This window comes from Ammospiza nelsoni, chromosome 3 (genome assembly GCF_027579445.1).
Source record: "Ammospiza nelsoni isolate bAmmNel1 chromosome 3, bAmmNel1.pri, whole genome shotgun sequence".
Classification (NCBI taxonomy): Eukaryota; Metazoa; Chordata; class Aves; order Passeriformes; family Passerellidae; genus Ammospiza; species Ammospiza nelsoni.
In genome coordinates this window covers 100,707,794-100,722,147 of record NC_080635.1, presented here as the reverse complement: position 1 = coordinate 100,722,147, position 14,354 = coordinate 100,707,794, and the positions used below count along the sequence as shown (strand labels likewise).

The 14,354-nt window shown below is 36.8% G+C and overlaps 1 protein-coding gene across 4 annotated transcripts in view; it reads right to left on the bottom strand.

Annotated features, from left to right (window-relative positions):
• The window catches only part of KHDRBS2 (KH RNA binding domain containing, signal transduction associated 2), a 340,127-nt gene that overhangs the window by 172,993 nt on the left and 152,780 nt on the right, over window positions 1-14,354 (bottom strand). For all 4 annotated transcript variants that reach the window (XR_009418061.1, XR_009418060.1, XR_009418062.1 and 1 more), the window contains exon 4: window positions 9,472-9,618. Coding sequence is in view for 1 of the 4 variants with exons in the window: in XM_059468285.1 (XP_059324268.1) it covers window positions 9,472-9,618 (147 nt within the window). In the remaining 3 variants the exon portion in view is untranslated. The remainder of the gene's footprint in view (window positions 1-9,471; window positions 9,619-14,354) is intronic.

Genomic DNA, 14,354 nt, shown 5'->3' with positions numbered 1-14,354 from the left:
TCTCCAGGGATTCAAGTCTGTGCATTTTTACAATTCCTTTTATTTCTACTATGTTCCTTGAACTCATTTGTATTATCACTGCATTGCTGACAAATATTTCCTTCACAACTATTCAATTAAAGATGGGATTTTTATTTTATAAACTTGATTGCCATTATTCTGTCTTTTGCATCTTTCCTGATTTTTATATAGTCATTTTTTTAAAGTTTTTTGCCATCCCTTCATTGCTCAGGTCGAACCAAAACCATATTAAACTAAACTTGTTTAGTTTTTAATGTTGAAAGCTGTTTTCATAGTCAACCACCAATTTTTCCTTCTCAACTTGATTTTTAAATTTATTTTTTCTTTTAAAAATCTCATGTCAATGAAGTTTTTTCATATTATTCCTTGCCATCAGGAGACTTAAAACCATTCAAAACATCAGGAATACATACATATGTATATCCTTTACTTACTAAACCCTCATGTTTGCATGTGCTGAATGTATGCAGGTAACTCTGACTGTCTTGGAGAAGTACATTCTGCAGATGGATGTATTTTTATCCTTCATGCAGATTATTTCTGAACAAGTTTATTTCATACAGCTTGGCACACAGCAAATGAGATATTCATTTTCAAACCTCTCCATCCATGGAGATAAAAATTCTCATCCGCCAGACCAAAGTTGTCAAGTGCTAAAACAGAGCACCTTGCTGATTAGGAATTCTCTCCTGGATACAGGAGAAAGAATACTAAAAACAGCTGGACTATTATTGTAATTTTCTGTTTTCTGAGGGGAAGAATTTATTGAGTGATTAAAAAATCTGGTCTGCTCATCATATTTATAAATGTTATTAAAAATCTTGAATAGTGAAGTGATAGTATTTCAATTAAATTATTCAAAGCAATAAAATCTAAAGGTTATTGAGGAGAATTGCTGAAAGGTCTCATTATACGCTATTACTAGAAATAAAACTGGCAAAAAAAAAGGGGTGATGATAAATGCAAAGTAATGCTATGAAAATACTTAAACTGAAGTATTGATAAGCATCAAAATACGGAAAGTAAATAGCTCCTTATTAGTTATTATCATTTAAGAAAGATGCCCTGGATTTTTTACAAATGCCATTAAAAAAACACCAAATCAATGCAAGCAGGATGAATGGTGGATATAGCACTAGAAAAAGTCCTGACACTGAACCACAAACAACAGAAGATCCATTCCATTGCTGGACTTCTTCTTGACTACCAAGATGAGCTACTCTCTGCCCTCCTGGCCGTCCCAGCCCAACAGAAAAACTAAAGAGGTAAGCTAAGGATGAGAGAGAAAGATAGTCAATTATGTCATGGAAAACCAGAGCTACCTCTGCTTCTTTGCAATAAAAGCTGGGAGCTAGAAAAGAAACAAATCCAGAGCAACATAGGAGCAAGGAAGGGTGTGAAATTACCCTCTGATTTTAACCATGCATGAAGATGAGGGCACTTACTAACTCTTGAAAAACTGCTTCAAAACAAACAAGAGGAAGTGGAATTTAGTTTGGTTTTTTTTTAATCACTCAGTGCCTAAGTGAACTGTCAAACTCATTGCAATCTTAAGTTTTTCTGAGCTTAACTAAGGTTCAAAGAAAAGCCTTTGATGAACTAAGGGAAGAGAAGTAAAAGCTGCATTTTTGCTTTTTCTTTCATGCTTTCCTAAGTGATCAGAACTCGGCATCCTCAGAATTGACTACACTGACTTTTGCTACATTAAAAAAATATAATGTTTACTAATACCACCAAAAACCTTTTTTCTTCCTTTTGTTTCTAAAAATAAAAAAATCAAAACAACACCCAACACACTGTAGGATCTGCAGTATGGTTTTCAATGTGAATGATAGCACAAACTTTTTACTTATGTAAGTGTACTTTCATAAATTAATTAAACCTTAAAAATCTGATTGTCACTTTGCTAATACATGTGAAACATAGAGATAAGTCACCTGCAAGGTAAAGTAACCTGGTTAAACCAATAACCAATTCCTTGAAAGAGCCAAAATAAGTAACTCTTATCTCCTAGCTTTCAGTCTTATTTTTTTTTACCAGATATCATCCTTTTTTTTCCTCATATTGATGTCTGGTGGGGAAAAAAGATAGTAATATATGTGATGGGAACACTTAATAACATCTTGCACGTTTTTTCTCATCATGATTACAAAGTAATTCCTTGCATGCAAATCAATTATTTTAAAAATACTTTCCATGCCTACTTTTATACAGAACTACATGGAATTTTATTTTCAAATCATAAAGCTGCAGACTCTTCACTGGGTCAAACAAACAACCTTTATTGTTGAGTTGATTGACCAAATTTGTACCCACATACAGAGATTTAAATGAAATGCCACATGTGTAGGAGGGTCTGGTTGTCTTGCTAAGGTGAACAGTCTAATGTGCAATACCACAGCAAATTTGTTGCTACATATTACAAACCAGCAATTAAGAAACCAGAAGCAATATGTGGGATTCAAATTTTTCTGCATTAATTTTATCATCTGCACCGAAATAATTTCTTCTGATCTGCCACCGGAGAAAAACCTGCCCTAAGAAAAGGAAGGAGCAAAACAAGCCTAAAACTGCTGATGAATATGGACTCACCAAGCAAGTTGCAAGTATCTCTTTAAACTACAGCCACATGTCAGCAGCATGCTCAGTTTAATGGTCAGAGTGAAGTCCCTGCTCAGATTCATGTCTCTGGTTCATCTGGAAGCTGTGACAGCCAGGCTGAGCCCCTTACATTGATTCCTCTGTGTGTCAGAAAGAGATCACCAAGGAATTGCTTTCACAGACTGAATAAATCTTGGAATATCTGAAGAAGTCTTAATCCACTCATAGTGGGAGTATCAACCCTTAAACCATCCAAGATGTGGCAAAGTATCTAGATTGCTTTGAAACAGCTGGGAGCTAAGCCTAGGAAAAAGACACTTACTCTGGCATGTCAACACATGACCAACTCTTCATGACACAAATATGAAGACATTTGATTAATTATTGATTAAATTTGTATTGCTATCCATTTTATAGCTTTACAGCAGAAAGAACTAGTAGTCTATACTGTATATCAATAACTATATTAAAAAAAACAGTCCGTTGAAAAATAATGGAATTTAATTTTTAGCTGAAAAATTGAAACATTTTTGGTGTACATCTCCACCCCTAAACATTCACTTTCAGGGGAAGATTTAGGATTATTTTCATGAAGTGTAAAATAAGTGTTTTAAACAACACAAGTGCTGCTCAATCAGCCAGTATTCATTATTAGGAAAAACTTCAGCATCTGTGAAAAGTCAAGAACCATAGTCCACAAGTTATGATGACTCTTTTGAGTACACTGATGTTTGAATGTATTGATAATAATTTGATTTGTTAAGCAATGTTTAGGGAAAAAGGCTGTGAAGAGCTAAAGTGCTATGACATTTTAGGCCTTGACAAAATCTCTGAATTTTACTTCCTTGATTATCAAAAATTGTGTGTGAAATTGCCAGAGATGTTGCACACTGGGAAAAACAGAACCCAGCACAGCTAAAACAGCTGCTAAATTTTTCCTTAGCACAGTTTTAAAATAATTACTGTACTAATTATTTATTATTGCAAGGAATTTTGAAGAATGTGCAAGTGTAAATTATTTACTTTGACAGGCATAAAAGATGAATTTTAGAGATGCAGCTCTGCTGCTGCTCAGCATCATATTTAGGGAAATGTTTTGCCTGTTGAGGTTCTTTGAAAGAGGAAAAAAAAGACTGGCATCCTCCCACCCACAGTACAGCTTATTTAGAAACAAACATAAGATTACAAAACCATTGAGTATGAAATAGTATGTAAATAAAGATATCATATTATACTGTAGTACAGAAGTAATTCAGATGGCTAATAAAAAAAGTGCAAAATAAATGTCATATACCTAAAACTGACGGAGTTGTTACACGTGCTGTACACAGATTATTTGTAACCTTATGTCTGTACTAGATAGGAGTTCCTACATATACAGTAAATATATGTTTGAGGTAAAATAATTTATTTTTACAATATTAGACAGAGAAAGACCTTCAAGGAACTAAACCCTACTTCAAGATGTTTTAATTGTTCCCACTAAAACAAACTGGCCTCAAAGTTTGTTTTCAATTTCCCATGGATCTCAGATTTTTTCACAAATAGCTCTGGCATAAATAACTTCCAGTGTGAAATTAGTAAACTTTGATTTCACTGAAAGGCTCTTCTTCCTTAGTGATTTTTCACTTTAATTAGCTGGATCAATGAGAACAGATAATATTCTTAAATGATTGGTAAGAAAATTCTTTTAATCAATAGTATAGAGCAAAGTGAGATGAAAGGATGGAATATAAACAGCCAGTAGGATATTTAGGCACTTACAAGCAAGTCTGGAAGACATTGTAGCCTGAATTAAAAACAACATAAATCTCTGCAATCACCTGTTGCCTCACCACAGTGATTTCTAATAACAGAATCTGATCTGAACTGATAAAAACACCCAGAGAGTACTGCACAGGCAGATGATCACCAGACACTGCCCATCAACTGGACTGCATTACATGGCCATGTGTTTATTCCCAGCCCTTGAGTGGCGCCAATAAGCTTCAATTTAAAGCAGACACAAGTGGCTAGGATAATGTATGCAAATATATTGGACAGCAGTTTTTAAAGTGGTAATTGGTTCAATTTCTGATCATCTGACCACACAGTTGTAAACAATCTTTTTAGAGTGGTCATGTCACCGCAGCTGCAATCTGCCCTCTACATAATAGCTCCCTATTACAGAGCACTCACACGTAAAATGAATGATCAGTATCTGCTGCTCTCATTCTCCCAAGGGATGCTAACCATGTCAAATAAAAATGCTTTGCTTAAAGGGATAAAAGAATCAGAAAAAAGATTTTGCCTGTGTTAGAAAGCACAGAACTCCTAAGGAACAGTATAGCTCCTTACGACATGGGAATTAAGACCTTGTTAAGAAAATGTATTTCTATGTTTGGATTTAAATCAATATTATACAATTCTATATAACAGGAGTGATGTAGAATTTCATTGGTCAGTAATAGTGCAAAAACTTGACTGCATTTAATAGCCATGAACCTTTAAAAACCAGCAGATTTTAAAGCTTGAAAAGCTTCTAGGCTCTCCTCCCCTCCCTCTGCTCCTCAGTCTCCTCTTCTAGTTTGCTGACCCTGCATCCCATTCTGAGGCACTGAGATCTTACACCAGCCTTAGGTTCCTCACACAGACCTAGGTCCCTGGCAGTTCAGGATCAGAAGTACTTGGCTGTCAGATACCTATGGATTTTATCAAATCTGTTGGCCACAAAGGTGAATCTAAAAAACGTGTCCTCCTCCCAGGTATCCCTATTGTTTGTATTTTCCACATAGATAATACTGGATAATTTCCAATATGTTAGCATCAGTTCCAAATGGGATTGTTAATATAAAACCTTGACTTTGGAAACACATTCTTGATTTCATTTTTATTAGGTTGACAGAAAAATATTGGAGCAGACAGTTGTTTTTCAAGACTCTGAGATTAATCCTACCTCCTTAATCAAGGCTATTTTGATTTGTCATATTTCAACTGTATGCAAATGTTCATACTAAGTAAACATCAGCCCAAAATGGAGCACAGTATCTAGCTAGTAATTGGATATGACACCCCACAAAGACTTAATTTTGCATAAAACCTACCAAAGAACTAGCAGTCACTTACAGAATAAATCTTATCAACCAGTTAGCAATGTCCTGCTGGCAGCACCCACACAGACCTCAAACCATTTGCAAAATGGAAGCTGCAGACAGCAAAGGAAGCAGCTTGGCTTTGGAAGCGTGGCAGCTGCCAAGAGCTGCAGACACTGGGATTCAGTCATGCACTGAAATGCCTGCTGGAAGGAGCCCAAAGCACCAACTGAGACCGAGCTGCAGCTATGGAATGTGTTAACTTGTGGGACAGACTGCAGTTTCTAACTCTGGCCTGGAGGCAAAATCTTCCTTACTAAAAATATGGATACCTGTTATTGAGGTTGAAGGTAAAAAAGAAGTAATCACATTTAAATCAAAAGTAGTTGTTATGAAAACTGCTTCAGTTAATAAATGTTCTTTTTTTTTCTCAATATTGCTCTGCATTTATCTACTTTTCTCTTATTATGGTTTCTGGGCATTTATCTTAAAATTCAGTCTCATTAAAACTTCTGAAGAAGGTATAAAAACATTATTCCATTTCACTGACATGATCAGTGTAATTTCTGAGGGCAATATTTCATGTAATCTTCAGAAAATTCATAAGCAATGTGAAAACTCATTTGAATACTTTATTGCATCCTTGATTTGGTATAAATAAAACTGTTCTATTCTACTGTTTTATCCTTGTCATGCAATCCCAATATTCATTGCTGCAATAAATTAAGTCTTATAAACAACAAAACATCATAAAACAAACTCAAGAGATGCTGCAAATAGGGAACAAAAAGGAAATTATCTAGTGCAATCTTTCTGAGTGAAAAACCCTTGAAACATGTTACAGCCAGTCAGTTAATAATTGCTTTGTAAATCTGAAATGAAGCAGAGGGGATAAAACTAATAAACAAGTCATAAAGTACAATTTTTACTTGTTTGGAGTGATTATGATTCCCTGGAGGGAAGAGGGGCACAAAAAGGCTGGTTAATGCTCAAGGATCACCTCTGCCAAGCTCAGGAATGAGCATCACACTGAAGAAAAAGTCAGGCAAAAATGACAGGAGGCTTATATGGATGAACAGGGAGCTCCTGGATAAACTCAAAAAGGAAGCCAACAGAGGGTGGGTGCAGGAACAGGCAGCCTGGAAGGAGTGCAGAAATTGCCCAAGCAGCCAGGTATCTTGTTAGGAAAGCTCACAGAAGTCCTGACAGAATTAAAATTGGCTAGGGCAACAGGAAAAGTACGTCACTGATAAAGGGAAGACTAGGGAAAATGTGGGCCCTCTCTGGAGCAAACCTGGGGACCTGGCTACCCAGGACAGGGAGAAGGTTGAGGTCATCAATGACTTCCTTGCCTTGGTCTTCACAGACAAGTGCTCCAGCCACACTGCCCAGGTCACAGAAGGCAAAGGTGGGGACTGGGGTAATGAGGAATTGCCCACTATAGGAGAGGATCAGGCTGGAGGATATCCAAGGGACACGAAGGTGCACAAGTCCAGGGGACCTGGTGAGCTGCACCTGCTCGTGCTGAGGGAACGGGCTGAGGAAGGGCTAAGCCACTGCCCATCGTATGTGAGGAGTCATGTCAGTCCACTGAAGCTCCCACTGACTGGAAAAGGGAAAAAGGAACCCCCACTTAAAAAAGAGAAACAAGGAAGACACAGGAAACTAAGCTCTTTCAGCCTCACCTCAGGTCAGAAAGATCATGGAAACAAATCCTCCTGGAAATTTTGCAAAGATACATGTGAAATGAGGAGATGAATGGTGACAGGTAACTCAGCTTCACTAAGGGCAAATCATGCCTGACAAATTTGGTGGCCTTCTATGACAGGGTCTATTCCTGCCACTGTCAACCATGTTCAAAATCTCATAATGAAGAACCTGTTTTTATATTTCCTCCATTGTAGCTATTATACTTGTGCTGGAAAACAAATACAATCTTTCCAAATAAATAAAGTGCCATCCACAATATATGCTTGTACAGATGCTGAATATTACAACAGATTTTAGTACTACTCTGAAAACACACAGTTCTGTCTTTCTTATTCACCCAGGCTGAACAGAACACATGATGGATGTTAAAAATCCAGATGCCATTTTCATTGCACCATGCTAGAATGCAGGATCTCTTTTCCAGAATGAAAAGGACACAAGAAGGTAACTTTAAACAGAAACCTTTTACAGAAACAATCGGAAGTTTTGGAAAGTCATGAACAACTGGAAATAGCATTATCCAAATGACAAAGATGGGTAAATTTTGTAATTGGTGCTGTTATCATTTTAAGCTACAACATGCCAGACTTTTCAGGAATATGTTACTTAATGATAAATTTTCTTCCAGTGTAATGGCTTGGCAGATCTTCACCATTAGCTTGCAGTTAAAATGTCATTCCAAGACATGCTGCCAGCATTACAGAATTGACCTAATTTGTCCCTTGTGTTTTATGTTCAACATAAACTCAGAAATCGTGAAAATGTTTTCTTGTCTTACAGTTATTTCAAAGAATTCTAAATTATATTTTATTACTAGTGTTCCCAAACTGGAAGCATAAGGAAATCGGAAGGAAAAATCAGAAAGACAGATTTAACTTGTTTAAAATGTAGCTCATTTCTGGGCACTTGATGCCAGCAAACTTTTTTATTTAAAAGAAATATCCAGATATTTATTTTTAACAATCTTAAGCTACTTAGTGTTCTTAAAAAAATGTGTATTTGCTCTTAAAAAATTACATTTAAATAGTCTACTTCAATATTTTACTTGTAACATATTCCCCTTTTCCTGCATCAAGAAGCCTACAGCAAAAAAGGCATTGAAATTCTGCCATGCAAGTATTCATAGACATTACCTGAATATCTCTTATCTTGGCCTCCTTTTACTCATTAAAAAAGGCACTCTTTGAATCCCTCCATTATTATCAAGAGATCTGAACATACACATAATTTTTTCATTTAAAAAATAGAAACAAACTCTCATAATGTTCTTTTTAAGGCATGTAAGTTCTGAACATTTTTAGAGCACTAAGAACTCTCAGGACTGATCTCAGAAAACAACTCATGTAATTCTAGTACTACTTCACTTAATATTTAGTATGCTTACGCTTCAATGCTATGACAAATTTAAGTACGAAAATAGCACGGAATGCACTTATTAATGTGGAAAAAATAATTTTTAGAGAATTTGAGGAAAATCAATAGACATGAAGGTAAATATTTCAGAAAGAGTTATATTTAGTATAAATCAAACTGAAAAGGTTCACACCTTTAGAGTACATTTCTGCACTCTCCTAGATTATGGAAGATTGCCAAACTGTGGTTTGAGTCATAAGGTGAACAGAAATGTCTTAGGAATGTTTTGCTCATCCTGTTTGCTGCACAAGAAATTCATTAACTTCATTAGCAAGATATTTAGGTAAATTGTTACATGTAGTAAAATGTTTTTACTTTAAATATTACCTTAAATATTCAAAAATCCTGAAAGTGCATTCTCATACAAATGACTAATGTCTGCAATCAGAAAACAAAACTAATCTACCAGTTCCTCCACAAAAGAAAGGAAAGCAAAAAACACTGATAAATGGAAATAATAAGACAGCTAGAAAAAAATATCAGGGCATCAACTGTGACACTTAATGGCCTGTTTGGCATCTCCCTGTGACAAAAGGATGAAAGACAAAAGTTCAACAGAATGCAGTGAAGGTGTTTTTTCCTTAGTCTAAAAAAAGGAACAAACTCAATGCAACAAAACCATAACCTGCCAAGAAGAATGTAATAAGTGACTTACAGGAACCAGGAATTTTTTTATTTCTTCCAAGGCATGACTCATACGAGAATACGCCTCCCCAGGTGGAGCAAACACTTCAATTAATACGTGGAGCTCATCACTCAAGTGGGCGTATTTGGCTTCTCCACTTTTCCTTAGTTCTTCCTCCTATGAAGAAAGGGTGGATTTGGTTTTAAAACTGGAAATCTACTAATTTTGCAGTGATTTAGCATTCACAGACAACATGACAGAAGGACATACTGTAAGCAGACTTTTAAATCCGTTAAGAAATAAAAGTCTAGTTCAAGCCACCTAAAGATTTAAAAATCAATTTTGAGTGTTTGAATGATAAAACCAGCATAATTATCATCTAAATCAGATTTTAATCAGCACAGTGAAAAAATGCTAAGTACACCAGAAGGAAGAAGTGACATATTAAATCCATAATGGAAAAGCTGCATTCAACTGTCTGAATCTTAGCTCTTAACAACAAAAAAACCCATAAAATAAAGATGCATTTAACCATTTTGGAACACTATTGTTTAGTAAACTCTTTAGGTTCTTCAACAAATGTCTGCAGCCAGTACATTTTAGTATCACCAAATGATAATATGAAAAATATGCTCTAGGACTTTAATTTGAGACACAGAATCACAGGATAGTTTGGATGTGAAGGGTGTGAATTACTAAAGACTATGTAGTTCCAGTGCCCCTGCCAGGAACAGACACCTTCCATTAAATCAGGTTGCTTAGGGCCTTAAAACACTCCCAGGAATGGGGCATCCACAGCTTCTTTGGTCAAACTGCTCCAATGTCTCACCGTAGTCATAGTGAAGAACCTTTTCCTAACATTTAATATAAAACCTACTCTCATTCAGTTTAAAGTCACTACCCCTTGTCCCCTCACTATGTACCTTTTCACAAAGTCCCTCTCCAGCTTTCTTGGCCTCTTTCTGTACTTGAAAGGTGCCATAAATTTACCCTGAGCCTTCTCCAGGCTGAGTAACCCAAATTCTCTTCACAGCAGAAGGGCTCCAGCACTGGTCATCCTCATGGCCCTCCTCTGGAGCTGCTCTGACAGATCCATGTGCTTCTTATGCCGAGGGCCCCTGAGCTGCTGTCAATACTCAGTGATGAATGAGCTTCAGCCCCAGTCCCAATTCAGGGTACCTATGGAATGTGGAGGACAGCTCAGCTGGTGAATCACCACACCTAGATAGCTCAACCATCTTTTGGTCCCAATTTTCTAGCTATAAAATAAGCCTAACAATCCTACTTCATGTTAAAGTAATGTTCTGAAATGTCAATCCACTTTCTTACACAACGTTTTGAGATAGCAAATGTAAATTGCAAAATAGATTCGTAGTAGCTACTGCTCCATAAAAATCAGAGACATAGAATAGTGATCATGTTAATGGCACTGGCTATGACAACACAATGAAAAATCCAATCCATTGCTACACAAGATAGACATAAGTAATGCTAAAGAAATGATGAGCAGAAGTCTCAGTCTTCAAAAATATTTTGAGAAATGTAATTTAAAAGAAAATATGTATAAACAAAAAAATCACAAAAAAAAGTAAACTAATTTGCTTGAAAATGGTGAAAAGGTTACAGCTTTTTAGTATATAGTAAAATAATAGTTTGTGAACATGTAGTAAAGATATAAAAACTGTAACAACAGATTACAATTATTACTGATTAAGCTTATTTAATTCTGCATTAACTTCACTTATTTTAGTATTGACTCTTTTACACCATTGCTTGCTACCAAAACCATTTGCAAAATGCTATGCTCCTAACAATAAGTATTCAGTTCTTTTTATCTATGTTAGAAGATCCAGCCTCAAGGACTTTTTGATTTTCCAGAGAATACACAAAGGCTACATCCTGCAGCTCTAGAGCCCGAGATCAGGCTCCATGCTAAGTCAACATTTGGAGATTATGATAAAATCATTAACTCAATAAATGTAAACTACTATTTTATTTTTATGTTTTAAATTTGACATATTTGTTTGCAACTGAAACTAGAAAAATTATGATGAGATATAATTGTCTCAGTATTTTTATTTTTACAGTTCAATTATCTTTGGCATTTTAGCTTATCACTGAAATCTCATTGAAATTTCCATAAGAACCATAGCATAATATAAAAATCTATCATGAGATGCTTCCAGTTTTCTGGAAAAAAAATCACACATTTGATTACGTCTAGAAAAATCTGGTATGAAGTTTTCAGTAAAATTAAGTTTTAATAGTTATAAAGGTGCACCCTAGTGATTGCTGGAGGTTTCTTCCCTATTGCTTTTTTAAGATTCTGAAGGAAAAAAAATCCAACAAAAAACCAACAAATGCCAGAAAGCCCCAAAAGTTATCTTTCAGGAAAAGACTACCAAGAAACTTAGAATTTAGAAATTGGACCCTTTTTTTCAGATGTAGAAAAAGCAAAAGAATAATATTTTGCTCATTGTTTTGATGAGGATTCTGTACAGCTAAGACATCAGCAAGATGATTTTATAATGCATACCTGGAATATGCCTCTTCAGTGGTAACAATGGTAATTATGTTTCTCTTTTAGTTTCCAAACCAACTCAGGTTTTCTTACAACGCATCATTTTCTAACCTGCCTCTTCAGCACATGCTTTCTGTCACTACTTGGAGCTTATTGTTAAAGCTGTTGGAAACCACAGGCTGAGGTTCTGAGATATTACACACTTCTTCGTGAGGATACTTAATGAGGTTTCTTCTTGTGGAACAAATGGGGCTAAAGACTGAATTTTCACATGGTATCTCTTCCCGTAAGAGGGTAAAATGTCACAATAATGCTCCTTTTATTGCAAGTGTATGTAGAGAGACAAAGAAACTTGATTAAGGAAAACTATGAATGAATGAGAGCTCACAGACCGTGTGAGCACTGCACCAAGCTCTCCTTCCCAAAGCCAGTGAATATGGCTGAGTATTTGGGGACTGAATGTAGCCTTACATTTAACCCTATGTGGGGTACCAGGCATCTAACAAGCAAACAACAGACATGGCTCGCAGTGTTGGGGAGACACTCGCTGGTATGGCAGGTGGTACCTACTGGCAGCTAACACAGCTTTCCAAGGGCACTACAGATGAACAGGCCCTCCCAGGAGCACAAGGAGAAGGACAACACCTTTGCAGATCTTCATTGGCAAGCAGCACATCCCAAAATGGTCCCAGTATCTCAGTACCATGGACCCAGTATCCACACTGCTTCTGTTTAGGATGGCAGTGCTGCCCACAGCAGTGGGTCTTGCCTCCTGCTAGTTGTACTCTGGTTGCAATAACTGAGTTCCCCTTAGAAGCCAGAGAGCCTTTCTGGAGCCCAACCTTGATTTAGTTTCATAGGAGAGGAATCCAGTTAAAACCCTGTGAGCTCTGCTCACTTTAAATAATGGGAATTGGGAAGGATCAGGAGGCTCTCCTCTAAACTATGCTTCTGAGTCAAACAAAGACACTAATGAATAACACCCCGTGTAGAGCTGGTAAGGACTGAAATGGATTATGAGACTTTCCAGCACCTGACCCATTAAGGCAGAATAAGTGAGATCATCATTAATCTATTTTTCATGGTGTTCCTTACCAGGCTATCTGGGTGCTAATGGCCTTCCAAGGCCCTAGTGGCCTCTAATGCACCAGTGCAATTACTTGTGGACTTTGGCTGTTTCTCATATAACTCTGCCCTAATCACCTCTGAGGTTCAGGTATTGCCCATGGTGCTGTCTCTAACTTTTGGCAGACTCTCATAGCTTTTTACATTCTACAATTCCCTGCATCATGCCTAGCAGTTTTCTAGACCCTGTTCAGCTTGCACAGCCTTGGCTAGTGTCCACCCAGCAGATGAGTTGTTCCCCCACAGCCCAAGCACAGAAATGAGAACTGCTTAAGCTTACTCATGTAGGCATGAAATGAATGACAGTGGAAGGTGATGAGCATCGAAAGCCTGATGGATTCACTGAATCAAAATGCAGTTAAATCTCAGGCACTGGATCTTAGGGCAGAAAAACAACAAACCTGGGACCTGCTCAGTTCTGCTTTATAAAAGGAATAGATTCTTTGGTTTCTGGGTTAGTGATGGCAATCACTCTTAGTACTGACTCTCAGGTTCATAGTATGGTTCTTAGTTCACAGTGACAATGATTCAGTTCAGTGTGGGTTGAGCACAGCAGAGAAAATGTATCACCCTCCAGAAACAACTGCCCCTCATCCTGATCCTCTTCCATTCCATTCTGCATGTCAATTCCCTTCATTTCTCAAGAGTGACAGAACTCACATCCCCTCATACAACACATACTTCCAGCTTCCTTCATTCCTTTCATTCTCTCTTCTTCCTCTCATTCTGAGTGTCTGTCACACAGTGCTGAAGTCCATCCACCCTCAGCATGATGTATGGCTCTATCACCCACTCCCTCCTAAGGATAAGAGGTGTTTTGAAACACCTACTGTTTTATAATTTCCAGTTGACTAAAGCAGGGAAAATGAGCTATAAAACTCTATAGTGGAAATATGAGAAGTATCAACCTCTGCAAAAGTGAAGTATGTGAGTGATAGGAACATAAAGGCCAAGAAAAATGATGAATTATCTCTGGATGTGAAAGGAGTCCTAATGTTTTAAAAGGATGTATGTTGACAGACAACTGCTTTCTGTCTAGAAGCCTGGCCAAAATGCTTGAATAAAAACACTAGAAAAAAGTTGAAAGAAATGGAGTTTGCACAGAAACAATTACACAGTCGAGACTGGTGAATCAAAAATGTCCTCATAACACTGAAATAAAGCATATAAAAATAAAAGAAAAGAAACTTGCAGTAGGAACTCTGTAGCTCTCAGAGATAAATTTAATCAATAGAATACAAGGAACTTCCTATAATGAAACAAATAC